The sequence below is a fragment of the Colossoma macropomum genome, unplaced genomic scaffold (genome assembly GCF_904425465.1).
Source record: "Colossoma macropomum unplaced genomic scaffold, Colossoma_macropomum, whole genome shotgun sequence".
NCBI classification, from domain to species: domain Eukaryota; kingdom Metazoa; phylum Chordata; class Actinopteri; order Characiformes; family Serrasalmidae; genus Colossoma; species Colossoma macropomum.
In genome coordinates, this window is record NW_023494790.1 from 28,688,893 (window position 1) to 28,706,973 (window position 18,081).

General features: G+C 38.0%; 1 protein-coding gene across 1 annotated transcript in view; it reads left to right on the forward strand.

Annotated features, from left to right (window-relative positions):
- dnah9 (dynein, axonemal, heavy chain 9) overlaps window positions 1–18,081 on the forward strand; it is a 156,656-nt gene that overhangs the window by 99,247 nt on the left and 39,328 nt on the right. The window contains exons 57-61 of the mRNA XM_036572951.1: window positions 2,616–2,780; window positions 3,896–4,036; window positions 4,690–4,860; window positions 10,721–10,843; window positions 14,476–14,669. Of these exons, the coding sequence (XP_036428844.1) occupies window positions 2,616–2,780; window positions 3,896–4,036; window positions 4,690–4,860; window positions 10,721–10,843; window positions 14,476–14,669 (794 nt within the window). The remainder of the gene's footprint in view (window positions 1–2,615; window positions 2,781–3,895; window positions 4,037–4,689; window positions 4,861–10,720; window positions 10,844–14,475; window positions 14,670–18,081) is intronic.

Below are 18,081 nucleotides of genomic sequence, written 5' to 3' on the forward strand. Positions count from 1 at the left end.
TATCCTCTCCCTGCTTTGTCTGAGGGAAAGTTGAGTGGGATGGGAGCTAATTGGTGGCTTTTTTGGAGAGGCGTTTTTGATCTTAATTGGATTCATTGGTTTCTGATGTGTAGTTGGGCTGAACTTGGAGATAATTAGTCGCGTTACAGTAATAGCCAGCATATAGTCAATCACCTAAGCCAAGCTTTGTGATAACAAAAAAACTTTTTTCAGTCCTGCATCACCCTTAAAACATCTGCAAAACAGTAATGGCGTCTCATAACCTCCATTCTAATGAGGTTACTGTGTGGTTCAGAGTTGGTATTGCTGAAGTATGGCCCTTTTCAGCCTGGCTGTGCTGTTTGGGTAATGACTGTTAAGGGCTCCTCTGTAGGCTATGGCAAACACTTTATGTAAATGGGAGTAATCATATGAAACCGACTCAATCAAAACCTCAGCCACAAATGAGGCCGGTGTTCTAGATTAGGCTGCTGTTGCTGCCATACAATTAAAGCGAAAGCTCTCAAGGCTTCCTCTCTGCTCTCATTAGCTCCGCCCGTAAAATCAAAATTCTGCTTTCACGCAAGCCCAAATTGCTGACGGCAGGCTTTTTAAAGATCGAAACTTCAGATAATTTGAGAACTCTTGTCAGTAGTTCAATGAGAGAGGGGAGCAATTGTATTTCTCTCATGCTTGTTCCTTCCTTTCTTACTTTATTCATCCCTCCCAGCCCCCCGCCCTCCCTCCAAAGCTGAACCGGAAGGCCTTCAGCTGTGGACAAACCCATGTTTTTTAATAACTGAAAAAAGCTGTGATTATTTTTGAGCTGCGTGTCCCTTCAGTGAAATTTGCTGTAAAATTGAAATGTGACTTAATGAAGCTTGGTTAATTAGCGTTTCATGAGAGGCTACGGAGAGAAGAAAGAGGATGCCGAACTCTCTTATCACCTTAATTAATAGTGAAAGTTGAAAAAAAACAAAAGCATGACAATGCCATGCTCCTGTTTCAGAGTCGTGTGGGAGTGAACAGACCATGCTGATTGTCAGCTGTGCCCTACCTTGCTGCTTGCTGTGAAAAGCCTACTGCAGTTTAGAAAATGGTCTTACATAACACCCCAGAGACGTTTTTTTTTTTACGCTGATTTAGCTCTTGCTTATGCTTGTTACATTACAGAATTTCTCTACATGTTATTTATTGAAAGAAACTCCAGAGAAATTGTAGTATATGAATTGGTGAATAGGCCTTGAGAGGCGTCCATGCTAAAGATCAGGAAAGGCCTATGGACTCTAAATGTCATCCTTGACTATGCAGGCATCTGTCTCGCGTTCTAATGAGGAAGCGAAAGCTCCTCGTCTTAAATTAACTTAACCGACTACGCTCTCGCGTTGCATCGTTATTTGCCTGAAATTATAGATGAGTTATCTCGTTTTAATTCCAATTAAACATGGCGCTGACTAGTTAATTGTTTGTTTTTGGGGGTCTGGGGAAATTGCAGGCACAATATGCCGAGAAAGGCTTAGTGGTTAATTATGGACTCATTAAGGTTACTGCTTCAGATGTGGCCTCCTTCCTCCTCCCTGGCTAAAGGTTATGTGTAAGGTCAAGGTCATTGAAGTCAGAGCACAAATAATTATTGGTAAGAGCGAAGCCTCATTAAAAAATGCTCACATGGCTTAGAATTTTACTTTTATTACCTCTGCTGTTATTTGGAATTGTAACCCCTTAAACTTCAAGGATCTATATGTGGATCCACACCGTTACTGGAAAACTAGTCTGAAGATTAATAACTGAATAATAAGCTGAGGGTTCAAGGGGTTAGAGACTTAAAATAGCATTTAATATGTTATTTGTAGCTCAGCATTGTATCTCTCAGCCTCATTGTTTTGGAAGAATTTATAGTTTTATATTATATTATAATTCTGTAATTCTGTCATAATAAAGATTATAATGGCTACAGTACAGCACTGTACAGTTACAGTAAGAATGTTTGGCCTTCTAGCAGCAACTTTACCTATCTGCCATGCTTATGTAATTGCCAACAAAAGCCCCCCCCCCAAAAAAATCCCCTCCACAGTAGCTGTTGTTTTTAAAAGGTTTCTCTCACCTTCAAGGTACATCATCAGAAGGGTTTTTTAAGTCTGCAAACCAGAAAATTTCACCCTAGGAACTACTGCAGCACAGCTGTAGGATGCGAGTGGACATATTAACAACAAATGTAGTGATGGTACAGTTTTTCATTGTGGCCGGAGTGTTCTTTTAAAATAAACAGCCCTACTCATATCATGCAGAATATTTTTTATAGCTGTATGTGTTTGTTTGCATGTTTGTGGAGATGTATTTGCTTCACTATCAAAATATGGTGTATAGATCTACCAGCATTGACAGTCCTGTCACACGAGGGCCTATAAAGACTGGATGCAGTTTGATGTCTTACGCCAAGAGGAAGTCAGTTAATCCACCCAGAGCTTTCCTTCATGTTTGCTGTTTGCAGATGCAGTGTGTATCGATCAGTGGCGTCTTTGAGCTGCCCTCTGCCGCTCATACGGCCGGCCCTCCTAACCCTGCACTCCGCGGCCTCGCTTATTAGCCGCTTTTACCACAGCTCTGTGATTTTCTCTCCTTTTTTCTTTTTTTAGTCGAACCTCACGAAGCAGCAGAATGGCTTCAAGATCACTTTGAAAACTTTGGAAGATAACCTGCTCTCCCGCCTCTCCTCTGCTTCCGGAAACTTCCTAGGAGACATTGAGCTGGTGGAAAACTTGGAGATAACCAAACGCACAGCTGCAGAGATTGAAGAGAAGGTAGTGTATAGATAGTTTGGTGATTTTATTGCTCAAACCACACCTGTTAAACTTGTTATCTAACTGCTATTTTCCCAAATTTCACACCATAAAAAGTGTGATGTGTTGTTTTAATGGCTGGTATTCAGGGCTAGACTGGGAGTTACAAATTATACAGACCAGCCCACCTCAAACCCCCGCTACACTTGCACGCATACACACAGCATTGCCTTCAGAATACTTTTTCCTTTTCATCGTCTTCATTTCTTACTCTTAATTATTATTTATATGCCAAGGTGGCTGGCTAGTGATACTGGTGAAAGCTTTTATCTTAAATGTGACATAATCATGACAGTCAGTGTACTACAAACGAATGCTAGCTAAGTAATTTAAGGTCCTGTCAGCATTTCTCACTGCCCTCCTGCTTGGATATGTCCTCCTTAAGTAGCTTTTTCATTCTTGTCTTCTTGGTGCTGCCTTGTTTTTACAGTTCTTGCTCCTGCTGCCATCTTCACATGATTCATGTGTGAAAACTGTGAAAAAAATGAATTCTGTAGAGCACTGTCTGTTATATCAGCCAGTACCAGGTACATGTCTTTGCACTGAATTTGAAATACTAATCTCTCTAGGCTTATGTTAGTTTCTTATTTGAATTTCTGTTCCACCTTAAATAGTGCAGCACTTAGACGCTAATGGCCACAGGGGTGTCTGAATGTAACTGTGCATCATTTAAGGTGGAATGGGAAATGAGAATAAGATTTATCTAATCGCTCTCTGCTGTACAAGACACAGTTACTATCATCAAACTGGGGCTGTACCATTTGAGATGGGGACCTATGGTTTAACTCCTAACCTAAAAACAGCCAGTTTGTATTAAAGTCCCTGTAGTTACTGAAAAATAAGACTTAGTGTGTTAGTATGCAAATCGAACCATAATCAATGCAAATTTAACTATAACAGAAAATGTGCTGTGGCTTACGTTTGCTTCTGATAGTCATTATGGAATGAGCTCATCAAACAGTTTTACAGGCTGCAGTTCGATGCAAGTGTCAGCAGATCTTGGTCTGTTCTGAACAGTTCATCGGCCGTAGTCTTTACCCCTGCGTGTGTTTGTTTGTACCTGTGTGCTGATTTAGGTGAAGGAGGCGAAGGTGACAGAGGCCAAAATCAATGAGGCGAGGGAGCACTACCGTCCAGCAGCCGCCCGCGCCTCCCTCCTCTACTTCATCATGAACGACCTCAATAAAATCCACCCCATGTACCAGTTCTCTCTCAAGGTAGCCCTCGCTGTTGACCCTGAACTTTAATATGCTCTCTTTCTCTCTCTCTCGCTGGCCCTCTTTGTTTATTTCCTTCATACAATCTGATTCAGTTTGCTCTCCAGACACAGTTTATTGTGTTTTTCTCTTCGCTGCCTCTTTCTGTCTTCTGTCTCTTTTGGCATATGTTCTCTCTCTCTCAGCCATTCACCTATTGGAAAATATGACATTTAATACAATGCACTGTCATAGTCCCTAGGCACGTGCAACTCGCAATAATGGAGAATCGGCTGTCTGGCTTACGATACGGACAAGATGTCAGCTTTCTGAATTTTTTTTTGCGAGCATTAGCTGAAGATAGATTAAAAATGCATAATTAAGTTGCCGGTGGTCTGTGTTGAAAGGCTTTCTCATATATCCACACAGTCGCCATGCTGTGACAAGATACAATCTGCAGCTATCAGGAAATAATTGCTTCTTTCTTTTATACAAATTTATGCAGAAGAAACGAGTGTGATCTTTCGTGAAAAGCGCCTTCTAAAATGCCTCATTTGAGGCCAATGGAAAAAACAGCTCTATGATTAATTGCTGCTCAATGGAAATATTTGGAGTGGGTTTCTAATCCATCTGTTTTTCTGCTTGTTTATGTGTTTTGCTTTTATGCGTTTCAGGCCTTCAGCGTTGTATTTCAGAAAGCTGTGCTGAAGGCAGCTCCAGACGAGGCCTTGAAACAGAGAGTGCTAAATCTGATTGACAGCATCACGTCCTCCGTCTTCCAGTACACCACCCGCGGCCTCTTTGAGTGCGACAAACTCACATACACAGCCCAGCTCGCCTTCCAGGTAAGCCGCTTCCGCTCATTACAGCTGTCAGAGCAGGATGAGGAGAGGCATGAAGAGCATTTGTTTTTGCAATCAACACTTGATCAGGTTGGATAAATCAGGTGCACACATTTCTCTTAGTACATAGGTAGGTAGAGGGCGAGGAAGTTCACATAGGGTAGTTTGCCCATCTGTGTACATATCTTTCATATTGATTGGGAAGAAATAAGAAATTTTAAGTGCTGTAAAAAAAATTTTTGCCTCCTTCCTGATTTTCTCTGTTACTGCATATTTGTCACAGTGAATGCTTTTAGACCTTTGAGAACTTTATTAAATGCAAAACATTTCTTAAGTAATTATTTCATTTATTGAAGCAGCAAGAATATCCGACCTCTGTGTGAAACAGTAATTGCCCCATTAAACTGATCCTTTAGCAGCAATAACTGCAACCAATGTTACCTATATTTTCATACCAGCCTTTTGCATAGTTATGGAGGAATTTAAGCTCACTTTCCTTCACAGAAATGCTTTAGTTCAGATATATTGGTTGGTTTTTAAGTATTACCTGCTTGCTTGAAGCTCTGCTGCAGCATCTCCATTGGGTTCAAGACAGGGCTTTGACTAGGCCAATCCAAAACTTTTAATTCTGCTTCTATTCAGCCATTCAGGGTTTTTTTTTTACATGTTTTTTTCTGCATTGGATTATTGTCTTGCTGCATAACCCAGTTATGTTTCAGCCTCAGTTCATGGATGGATGAACAGACACTTTTTAAGTCTTCAAGACTTCTCTGATACAGAACAGAATTTATAGTTCCTTCAATAATAGCACGTTGTCCAGGTGCCAAGGTAACAAAACATACCCACACCTTCACACTACCACCACCATGTTTTAATGTTGGTTTGACATTCTAATTGTCAAATGCAGCATTCTTTGCAGGGGGGCAAAAAACATCTCAGATTTTATGTTTTCTTAAGCCTAAAATTCTGGGTCATGTTTACTAGATCTTTGGCCTGGGCTATAGAATTCTCTCCACAATTTTAATTCCCTATTCCAATGTAATTGATTAGAGGCCTTTGGGCCTGTGTATAAGAGATCATGTCCCAGTTAACTCTTTCAAGATAAAATTGCTGATACTGGGTATTGGCTCAGAGTTTTCATTGCAAGTTTTTTCATCGTTGGCCTCAGTTCAGAATTGCAGTTAACAGATGCTGGGCTTTGGTCTCCTAATTACAATTCAAAAACTATAGTTCCTATTCTAAGAGACTGGGTCTTTTTTATTAAAAAATGTACTAGTGCTGGTCGATACATATTGTGTATACCTAATACAGATATTGTTGTCATTCAGCTATACAGATTTTTTTGCTTTTGGCAATCCGTATAAATATAACAAAAATTGGTAACGCTTTCTTTTACAGTCTCTTAGGTTCAGGGTGTTCACCAGGTAAGTGTGAGGTACAAACTCCAAAGTACTAGATCATTTTTCTGGATAGCATAATGGTAAGTTCTGAGACAGTTTAACTAATTCACATTGAAATGCCCAAGAAGTTCTATATATTGCTGAGTGCATAAGTTGTATTTAAAGTGCTGTGTAATTACTTTGTGTAAAATAATGAGAAGTTAAATTACACTGAAACATATTTTAGCTATTAAACTGATAAAAGACCTTATCATTTTGTAGAGTAGAAAGCAAGTAAGTACCCGGATTCATTTTATAGGTAATAGATAGATTCATGCTCTTTATGACTTTTCATAATTTGTGCCTAGTACTTTGTTTGTACCACACATATACCTGATTAATGCCTGAAACTTGAAATACTGTAAAAGAAATTACCCAAAATTTATTGGGTAATTTATTTTGTATTTAACAGCACTGTGCATCACCTGCTGGATGTCTGGTTTACACTTACAGTACTGTGTGAAGTTCTCCCTTTGGTGTCATTTTAAGAGAACAAGGCAGAACAAAACCAATCCAAACAGTCAGTGTCAGTCAGTGGCAGGTTTACCGGACATTATTTTAGCTTGAAGTTCTCAGGAAGAACTCAGGACTTTACTTAGAAAATGTGTGTGATACTGAATTTTATTAACACGAAACTATATTGTGCCCATCCTAGAGCAAAAGGAAACCACAGTAACTGGAAAGAGAAAAGGAAGAAAAAGAAGATGGAGGCATATTAGGCTTATTATGTAGACAAAGGCAGAGTGTTTAAACACTGTACTGTGATATGCATCAATACCAGTCATACCCTGTGAAGAGATTACTGTAATACATTACTTCTATTTCCATTGTATTGTTTGAAGTTTGAAGTTAGAAGAACGGTTATTATTTCCCAATCTCAAGCTTGACTTGTTGTAATTTTTACATTGTTAATTTAATGGTCTACTCAACCATTTAGTCTAAATGTACAAGAACTGAGGAGACTGAGTTCACGCAATGCAAACATTTTTTTAGTGTTTTGATGTGTTTTTACACATACAACACTGCTGTGCTGTTGCACCATCGAACAGATGAGCAAGTCTGATTTTTTCTACAAAGAGATCTGCAGTGATCATTTATATAACTTGTTGTTCTTGTGTGATATTTTCAGTTTGTTTTTCTTGCTGTAAATCTGGTTTCTGTCTGGTTAATGCTTACAATACTACAGTGCCCTCCACAAATACTGGCTCCGCTGATAATCATGATCAAAACAAGCAGTAAAAATATTCTTTATTGCTTAAAAAAATAGCAAAAAATTAGTAAAATCTAACCTTTGTCTAAGGCATAATGATTGAAAGAAAAAAACTAAATCTTGTCATGGAAAAAATATTTTTCTTAAATCTATGTGTTCCACGATTATTGGCACCCCTAGAAATTCTTATGAGTGAAATCTAACTGAAGTTTATTCCTATTCATATTTTATGTTTTTAAGTGCACCTGAGCGATAAGGAACACTGAAATGGTCAGCCTTGACTTCCTGTTTCACTGAGGAATAAATATGAGATGAAACACAGGCCAAATTTCATCAGTGAAATACTGCAGTGATGTACAACAAAAGGCTGCTCACAAGCTGCACAAATAAGGAAATGGCCATAAGCAAATAGCTAAATGGTTGAAAATTTCAATTTCCACTATCAGAGCAATAACTAAAAAGCTTAAGTTGTTCAGAATCTGCTGGGAAGAGGAAGTATGTCTACACTGACCCCACACACAGTGAGGAGGATGGTTCCAGTGGAAAAGAAATTTACAAGTATCACAGATGGGGAATTGCAGACATTGGTTAGGTCTTGGGGTCAGAATATCCCCCAAACTACAACCAAACACCGCCTATATAACCACACGTTGTTATGTTGGGAGGTTGCCAGAAGTAAGCCTCGCTGTCAAGGACCAACAAACTTAAGCTTCTATAGTTTGCCAAAAATTACTGGAACTTTCAGTGGGACCATGTTCGATGGTCAGATGAGACCAAAATAAAGGTTTTTACCAACAAATACCAGAGGTGAGTTTGGTGTGGACACACCTCATCCCCACAGTGAGGTGTGGTGGTGGATCTGTGATGTTGTTGGACAATTTATTCAGACACAAGGTGTCACAGTCTCCAGCAGAAATAAAATCTAAATCTGACTGCCTTAGTCAGGAAGCTTAAACTGGGCCATAGCTTGGATCTTGGACCTTTCAGCAGGACAGTGATCCAAAGCATGCCTCAAAATCAGCACAAAAGTGGTTCACTGACCACAGAATGAAGGTTTTGCCATTGCCACCAAAGTCCCCTAACTTAAACCCCTTAGAAAACCTGTGGGATGAGCTGAAGAGGAGAGTTCACAGTGAGGACCTCTGAATCTGAAAAATCTGAAGAGGTTCTCTATGGAAGAATGCTCTCAGGTCCTTTGCCATGTGTTCTCCAGCCTCATTAGGCACTGTAGGATAAGACTTTGCAAAGGGGGGCTACTCACAGTATTAAATGAAAGGGTGCCAATAATAGTGGCACACACAGCTTTGAGAAAAAAAAATATTTCCTGATAAGATTTAGAGCTTTTTTTTATCACGGTACTTCAAAAAAAGGTTAGATTTTTGTTAAAAGTTTGATTGGAATATCAAAAGGATCAGCAAGAAAGAGTGTTTTTTACAGCTTGGTTTGCTTATGTTTACCAGTAGTGCCGAAATCTGTGGAGGGCTCTGTATGTGAAGGTCACCCTTTGGTGTCATTTTAAGAGAACAAAACAGAACAAAACTAATCAAAACAGTCAATGTCAGTCAGTTTCAGGTCCAGGACATTATTTAAGCTCAGAGAGTTCAGGAAGAACTCAGGACTTTATTTGGAAAATACTGTGATACTGAATTTTATGAACACCAAACGGTATTAAATTATACTGCGCCCAGTTATGCCAGAGTATACATATTTTATTACAATTCATTCATTTAGTAGTACATCAGTAAAGGGGGCATCATAATGTGTTTGCAGTGCCCTTATTAAGCCACTAGCTGCCAATTAAGTAACTACTCATTACTGCTTTATTAAGCAATAACTGGAGTCAATTAAGCACTTTGCAGAGCACTTTTATTTGTGTATTGTATATCGTAATCTTGTGCGCAGCCCTTACCATAGGATTTTGCACTGCAGTGTGCGTTTTTGGATTTCTATCAGTATCTCCAATAACAAAGCACAACAAATGGACTCTCAATTCTAAGGTGAAGATGTCTCATTTCTTCTGTATAGGCCTTATCTGAGCATGGAGATCTCATGAACTGTGCTTATTAACAAAGTAATCCCCTCGCCTAAGGCTACAATCTAAGTTATATTTTTCAGGTAATTTAATAAACTTCCTGTAAAACAAAACTCTCACAGGTGATGGAGATCAGTGAAAATGCCTCATGCTTTGCTGTAGTGTTTATTTTAGCAGTAATATGTCAAAAGTTGCAATTTGTTTACCAAGATTTTTATGGCTGGACGTTCAACACCACATTAGACACTAGCACTTATTGTTAGTTATTATGCTTCTTTTTGAAGAAGAAAGATGGAGAGAAAAAGTGCACCAGGTTTAATTCTTCTTACTCAGCCCATGTAAACAGTAGCAACGTTAGCAAACGTCTTAAACACTTCAATAAAATAACTACTCACCAATGTTCACTCTCCTTAACATTGTGAATGATTATAGCTGACTAAATGCTCCACCACGTTCACTCTAAATCAAGTGCCCATGTTTCTAGCCAATGCCAAACCTAAGTCATAGCAAAGTACACTTCAATGTTCTTATTACAATAAATTGTGTAATGATCATGATTTATAATACACAAATCAAAGTGCTTTTACAGTGAGTAGCCAGTTCATTTGCAACTTACTGGCTCAGTAATCCTTAATAAACAGCATTACAAGGGCATTACAGTGTCCCCCTATGCTGAATTGTTACCAATTGTTTATTAATTTTTTATTTTTCAGATTTTACACATTAGCCATCATTATTTTAGCTTATTATATAAATCTGTACAGATTGTTGAAAATGCACTTAATTAAAATCTAATTAACTAATTACCAACATAATAATTAACTAATAATAAAGCTGTAATAACCTATAACAGTATTCAAAAAAAACATTTTATTCCGTTAAAAGGCTACAGCAGCAGGTCATTCTAGATGGCCAATGTCTATGAATTAGGATGACCAGAGATATGTCGATAGGGTTTTGAAAGTGAAATATGAACAGGTCATACTTTTCCTATCTAATGTTAGCCTGAGAAGAGGACTTTTCTTTGGGATAGCTGTAATGAAATTGTGAAATCATCAAATAGGAGGAATAAACATGAGTTAACTGAACATGAGTTTTTTGACTAACACCTGCTCCCTCTGTCCCACTCTCTCCCCTTGTTCTCTGTGTCTCTCTGTCTCCTCCACCCTCTTGTCCTTTTAGATTTTACTGATGAATAAAGAGATCAACCCCAGTGAGCTGGACTTTCTGCTGAGGTATCCCGTCCAGCCTGGTGTTACATCACCCGTGGACTTCCTCTCTCATCACTCGTGGGGAGGAATCAAGGTGAGACATTGTAAAGGTCATTAGATGCACTTTGCATATTTAATACGCTTGGGTGTCGTCCGCTTCTGCTTTCACTAACATGCATCTATAAAACATGCCATGCCTTTTTAAAGGATTATTTGCTGCCTAACAGAAGAGTTTACATCACACTTACATCATCCAAATCATAGTTTGCACTAGAAGAAAGCCTTAATTGCACATGCATAATGTTTGTGGAAAAAAAAAAACGCAGTCCCTTTGCACATAGCATTTTCTGTTTTAGATGCTCAGATGTGTGTAACGCACTGAGTCTGTCTAGCATTAGTGCGGACGTCCCTAAGGATGACACTTAGTTTACTCACTTGTCAGATCTGTTCAGCAATGAGCTAAACCTTAATGGCAAGTGTATCCCCAAAGCTTTCAAAGCATGTTAATATTTAAAACAGAACCCTTAAAATCAAGATAATTCAGTTTTGAAGTTATTCTCAGATCAGACTTTTTTAGTTGTTACTGCCTCCACTTGCTTCACTGACCAGCGCAAAGGCAGATGGGTTCATTATGCTTTTTGGTTCAGGTACAAAAAATAGACATGTTTGGCAGTGATGTGTCTTGGGGAGGGTTTAGCGTGGCACCAGCTCCCTCAGATTAGCTGATCGGGTAAAAGTATGACAATCTTGGATAGGGTTAGGTATTGTCCAGCACTTCTTTTTATGTGTTTGTTTTCTACTAGTGACTCCTCATTTCAATTCTCTATGTGCTTTTAGCTTGAAACTGCACAGTTTATGGCACTCACGGCAGCATGATGCTTGTGACAAGTGGAGCGCAGCGTGTGGCTGGAATAAAAGACAACACTCACTGCAATCAGACTAAGCTCACTAACTTAAAATGCAATTTTGTTGTTTTGACGACCCATACTCTACTTTTTTCTGTTTTGTAGTGTTCCCCTGAGGTCCAGTTATGATGTTTATGTGGTTTTATGTAACAAAACCAGTCATAATTCATTTTTTACATAACTATTCTCTTACCATATTACACGTTTTGTTTGAAATAAGTCCAGGAGCACCTAAACTTTTGCATACGACTGCAAGTAGTAGAACAAAGTGACAGTAATAACTGTAGACACGTCCTCTACAGGGAACAAACTTAAATATAGAAATGTTTTCTGCAAATTTCTTTTTATTTGTTGAGTTTAACCTATTGGAAAAAAGAAAATATACATATAAAATGTGTAATTTTGCTCAGGCTACATTTTGGTTTTTTTTTTGGTTTTTTTTTCCAATATGTTAAATTCCGCAAATAAATAGTAATAGTACACCAAAATGTGCAAAATTTGTTCTCTGTAATAAATGGTTTCACTTATTTTCACTTAAAAAATCAACAGAACATGTCATTTGACCAAGGGCACCTAAACCTTTGCATATGACTACAAGTAGTGGATCAAATTGACAGTAATAACTGTAGACTTAGGGTTAATGTAAAAAAATGTAATAACTTTTACATTCACATATTATTCACATATTATTATGAAGGTACCTCAGCTTCATCATGCATAATTGAACATTTTAAGACTAGAAATACTGTGTTTTGGTTGATCAAAGCTCCATCATTACTAAGCTCTCTGAATTCCTCTGTTTTCTATGTGAAGTTATGAGACTGGGAGGCAGTTAGATGTCATGGAGCTAAAAGCAGGCACAGCAACTGTAAACTCAGGGAAGAGCCTGGGTTCGTTTTGGAGAGAGAGAAAGTCTGCGGTACTGAGCTGCAGTATAGAGACATCCCATTTTCCATAAGCAAGGCTTTTTGAGGATTATGAGTCACCGACATCCTGCCGGTTTCAGCACCTTCAGGTCGGGCCGGCTGCTCTGAATGCGCACGGACCGGCATATGTCACAGCGTCGCTCTCGGATAAATATAACTATGCAATAAGAAAGCCTTCGTTTCGCTGCCTCAGCACTTTGCGCCTCTCCGTTATGAAGGAACTCTTTAATGTTTGCTCAGCAATTTAAGCGGCATAAAGACAATTTGCTTTGCAGTTAGATTAGATTAACACCCTGACACTCACACCAATAGCGGTTGTGAACCTTTTCTCTCTCCAGGTCTTCTTTTGTCTCCGGCCGTCTTTTGACAAACTCCAGCATGGCTCATTCAGCAATTACCCCACACTAAAGCACACAATATATAACGCACTAAATGAGCCCCTAATGCATTATTCATTTTAAAGTTAGTGCAGGTTTACAAATCTTTGTACCTCTCACGTAAAAAAAATGAGCTAGACTAGCGGGCCGTCAAAAGTTTGGAGACATCTGGCTTTTCAAATTGTTTACAAATGAACTTGTTTTCTCTCTCAGTGTGTAACACCTTTATTAAGATTAATCTGGTTCATTAGGCTGGGCTGGGTAAAGTTACCTTAATACCTTAAATTTAATACTGATACCAAAATGATACTTTCTCCGATACCTTTTCTTGCAATTGTAACAAAACAGACATGTAAGAAAGAATCATTAATTATTATCAATAATAATACAGTCCCGTCTCTTGTGTTATCTCAGATCTCCTGTGGTGAGATTCAGTGTTAATCATTATCAGTGATTTGATGATAACTTGAATGAAGAATCCAGTTAACCACTAAATGATCTACTGTGTATAGTTCATAATAATAATAATATATTCATAATAGTAAGCTAATAAATGCTCGTTCTGGTGCTAGCCGGATCTAAATATGTTCGCTACACTGACAGACACAGACACATATTTACCTTTAACCTGCTGTCCTCACTGAAAATGATGATATTTTATCAGATTGTATGTATTACTTGACTTTGCAGCTACTTGTTTAAAGCATTTGCTGCACAAGGAATAACATTTTATCTAATGTTAACTTACTTTTATGAAGTACCACCAAAAGTAGATCTCTGTGCGTTATAGCTATAATAGCTGTCTCTTTACTCTCTGTGCATCCACAGACCAGTCAGACTGAGATGGCAAGACTTTTTTCCCCCTATTTCTTCTTTTTAAACTAATTTTAATACTCCTTTATGATGTAATGCACAGCATCTAAAGTATCAAAAATAGGCACTGTTTTCTCTTCAGACTTTTTGGTCCTCTGCGGTATTGAGATGTTTAGCTCTGTGCTTTTGGGTACTCAGCCCTAATCACATATATAAACATTTACATATGCGGCAATATTTTACACATACAGTCATATGCAAAAATGTAGATGTAGATTATTTTATAAGTGCAAATAAGTTAACACAACCTCTACAGAGAACACACCTCTGCACTTTTTAATGCACAATTACTGTTTATTTGCTGAAATTAACATACTGGGAAAAAAACATCAAATTTGGACTGTGCAAAAGTTAAATATTTGTATATATTTATATATACTTCGAAAATGAACAAAACAGTTTGACTAGCATATGACTGTGCAGGAGAAGACATTTTGGTGAACTTGAAAAAGTGTTTTACATGAACTGTTCTTTCTTACCAGTTGTAAAGTAACAGCAAAATGAAATACCACTTATAAAATTTCAAAAGAAGGCAAGGTTTCCCTAAACACCTTGATGGGCAGTGTTTTCTACATACGTATATACATACACAAGAATCACTGTGTAAAGATTCATTGCTCATTATGCATTACTTTTTTATTTCAGGCACTTTGTACCATGGACGAGTTCCGCAACCTGGACCGAGATATCGAGGGCTCAGCAAAACGCTGGAAGAAGTTTGTGGAGTCTGAGTGTCCAGAGAAAGAGAAGTTCCCTCAGGAGTGGAAGAACAAGACATCCCTGCAGAGGCTATGCATGATGCGAGCTCTACGACCAGACAGAATGACCTATGCCGTCAGGTCAGACATACTGCTGATGACAATGAAGTAAAAATTATTACAGAGGAATTTCACTGATGTTTCCAAATTACTACATAATTTAGTCATGGAGATGCAAACAAAGTCATTCAGTAGTCTGATAAAATGGTTTGTTGTAGAGAAAATGTGTCGTCTGAGTTTTATGCGTAATGTTGATAATAGTAAAACGGTGATGCCTCTGAAAAAACAAGTTTCTTTGGGTACTCTTTGATCTTACAATGCACATCTGACTCAGCAAGTTTCTCTGCAATGGAGTATTTTATATCAAACTGCTCCAAATGACTTTATTTACATCTCAACCATATAATTATGCAGATGTTTTACAAAAAACAATGAAATTCTCCTTTAAACAGATCATTATCTTCACATCTTGTTCAGCCACTATGAATATTTTAACACTACCCCAATAAGGGTGGGCAGTAAAACCATTATTATAATAAATTGTGCCACGGTGCTCTTTTATGAGTGTATCATGGGTATCATCAGTTTGTCTCCAGTGCTGAGTAACTTCATGTAGCATAAAAAAGAAAAATGTAGACCAATTATAGAGAGCCTGTAAACAACAACAACTAATATACCAGCGACTTCATCAAGTCCGCCTTCTTGTATCTACACTCATTGTCCATTTTATCAGGTCGTCTTACTATATAGGAGCACTTTGTAGTTTGTTTGTTAGCCCCCCTTTTAACCTGGTCAGGACCCCCACAGGACCACTACAGATATATAATTTGAGTGGTGGATCATTCTCAGCACTGCAGTGATACTGACGTGGTAGTGGTCAGTATGAGAGCGGTTTAAACTGCCCAGTAACAAGTAGCTGATTGGGTGCCTACCCTATTATGACATCATCTTATTTAATTAATTGCCATTAATTAATTTGTTTGATTTTTCCCATTCCCTCTTAAATAAACGTTTTTTTCAAACGCTTAATTATAAATGGCTTTGTTCTAATAGTTTTTCATAGCCTTCTAAACCTTTGTTTCCATTCTAACCTCAAAACCAAATATTCTAATACATATCGCATCATGCAAATGTCTTTAAACATCATGATGCGATGTTTGACATATTGCCCACTCTTACTATCTAGTCCATATGTAAAACACTATACAGTTGTAGAGCTGCAACAAATTCTCGATTAAATTTGAAAAATTTGGTAACTATTCAAATAACTGCTTCTTTTCCTTTGTTTATGAAAGCATGTGCTTTTGTGCATCTGTTTTTATCAGTCTGACAGGAGACAATGATTTGTTTAAGGAGCAAAATGCTAGCAAGACACTAGTAGTGCACAGCAGTACCTCAAAAGAGAGCAAGATAAACTGGCTGCACATCACACAAAAACAGCAGTTTATGGTCAGCCATATTTTCCTGTCAGTCTGTTGGTCCTTTCCTGTCAAAGCCGCGGTGATATCTCAGCAGTTGTTAGAGGTCGGGCTGTTGAGAGTCTGTATTAGAGTTCTATTTGAGGTGATAATGTCAGTTTTAATCATTTGCCACAGTCCAAATGCTTTTCCTACTTCTCTGGATTACTACCTGGCATACTCTCCACTATATTTATTTCCAAGATTGAATGACAGTGTACATGCTAGCAAGTTCAGTATTTCGCTGGGTAGTAAGATCAGCACAGATGAGTATAGCACATGCTCAAGTATAAGGTGTTTTTTAAGCTAAAAATGTGGTTACAGAACACTGTTTCTCCTGCTGTCCTGCACCACTCATCACTAGCACATAGAAAGCAACCTGGTCAGGGTTGCCAGATTGGGCAGGATCCCTTAGGATTTTCTATAAATAGCAGTTATTTGCTATGAAAATAATTATTTATCAGTGATGTTTTTTCACTACGTCTAGTGCTATGTTTTAGTTTCCAATCCCGTTTCTCGTTTATATTTGAATATTCAAGATAATATTTGACTGAATATGCAAAAATGAAAATATTTACTAGCTGCATCCCTATACAGTAGTTCTAAGTCCCAACCCAGTTCACAGTTTGACCAGTTTTGAGTTTTGTATTTATAGAATCATGCCCTTTAGCATGATAATATCCATGCTAATGTGATAAGACTTGTCCTGTGAGTTATGTTATATGTATGTTTAGCATATGTGTTAAATATGCTGGCTTACAGCTGACAGCATAGGCAAATATATTGCATCACAGATGTTCATAAAGATTTTCATTATGTTTTATGAGTGTCATACACAGCTGTTAGAGCTTTTCAATCACAACTGCAGTGACCTTCACAAGTACTGGCACTCCCGGTAAACATGAGATATCAGACAGTAAAAAACATTCTTTATCATGTTGATCTTTCATTCAAAGTATTAACAAAAATCTAACCTTTGTTTGAAGTACAGTGATAGGAAGAAAAAACAAAATCTTATCATGAAATGACTGTTTTTCTCAAATCTGTGTGTGGCACCCTTTCATTTAATGTTTTATCCACCCTTTCTTTGCAAAGATAACAGCTCTGAGTCTTCTCCTAAAATGCTTAATAAGACTGGAGAACACAAGACAAAAGATCTGAGACCATTCCTCCACACAGCATCCCTTCAGATCCTTTAGATTCCGAACAGCCCTACAACACCATAGATCCACCACCATACTTAACAGTGGGGATGAGGTACTTTTCTGCGTGGCATATCTTTGTGCTCACACCAAACCTACCTCTGGTGCTTTTTGCCAAAAAGCTCTATTTTGATATTTTGACCATAAAACATGCTTTCTTCAGGCAACCCTCTCAAACAACGTGTAGTGTATGATTGTAGTTTGGGAGATGTTCTGACTCCAAGACCTAACTAATGTACGTTATTCCCCAGCTGTGATCTCTGGAGATTCTTTGGCCGCTCAAACCATCCTCTTCACTTTGTGTGGGGTCAATACAGACATATGTCCTCTTTCCAGCAGATTCTTAACATCTCCAGTTGCTTTAAGCTTGTTAATTATTGACCTAATAGTGAAAGTGGGTATTTTCAACTGTTTGGCTCCTTTCTTGTAGCCATTTCCTGGTTTGTGCAGCTCAGCTCATTTTGTATTTTTTCTCATGGTGATGGATGACTGAGGGAATTTGGCCTGTGTGCCACCTCATATTTATTCCCCAGTGAAATAGAAAGTCACATGTTACATATCGCTCAGGTGAACTTCAAAACATAAAATATGAATGAGAATACACCAGTTTGATTTCACTCATAAGAATTTCTAGGGGTGCGAACATTTGTGGCACAGATTTGAGAAAAATATTTATGTCATGCTAAGATTTAAGTTTTTTATTTCTGTCACTGTATTTCAAACAAAGGTTAGATTTTTGTTAGTATGTTGAATGAAAGATGAAAAGAATAAGCAATAATGTTATTTACAGCTCATTCGGTCATATTTATCAGGGGTGCCAATATTTGTGCGGGG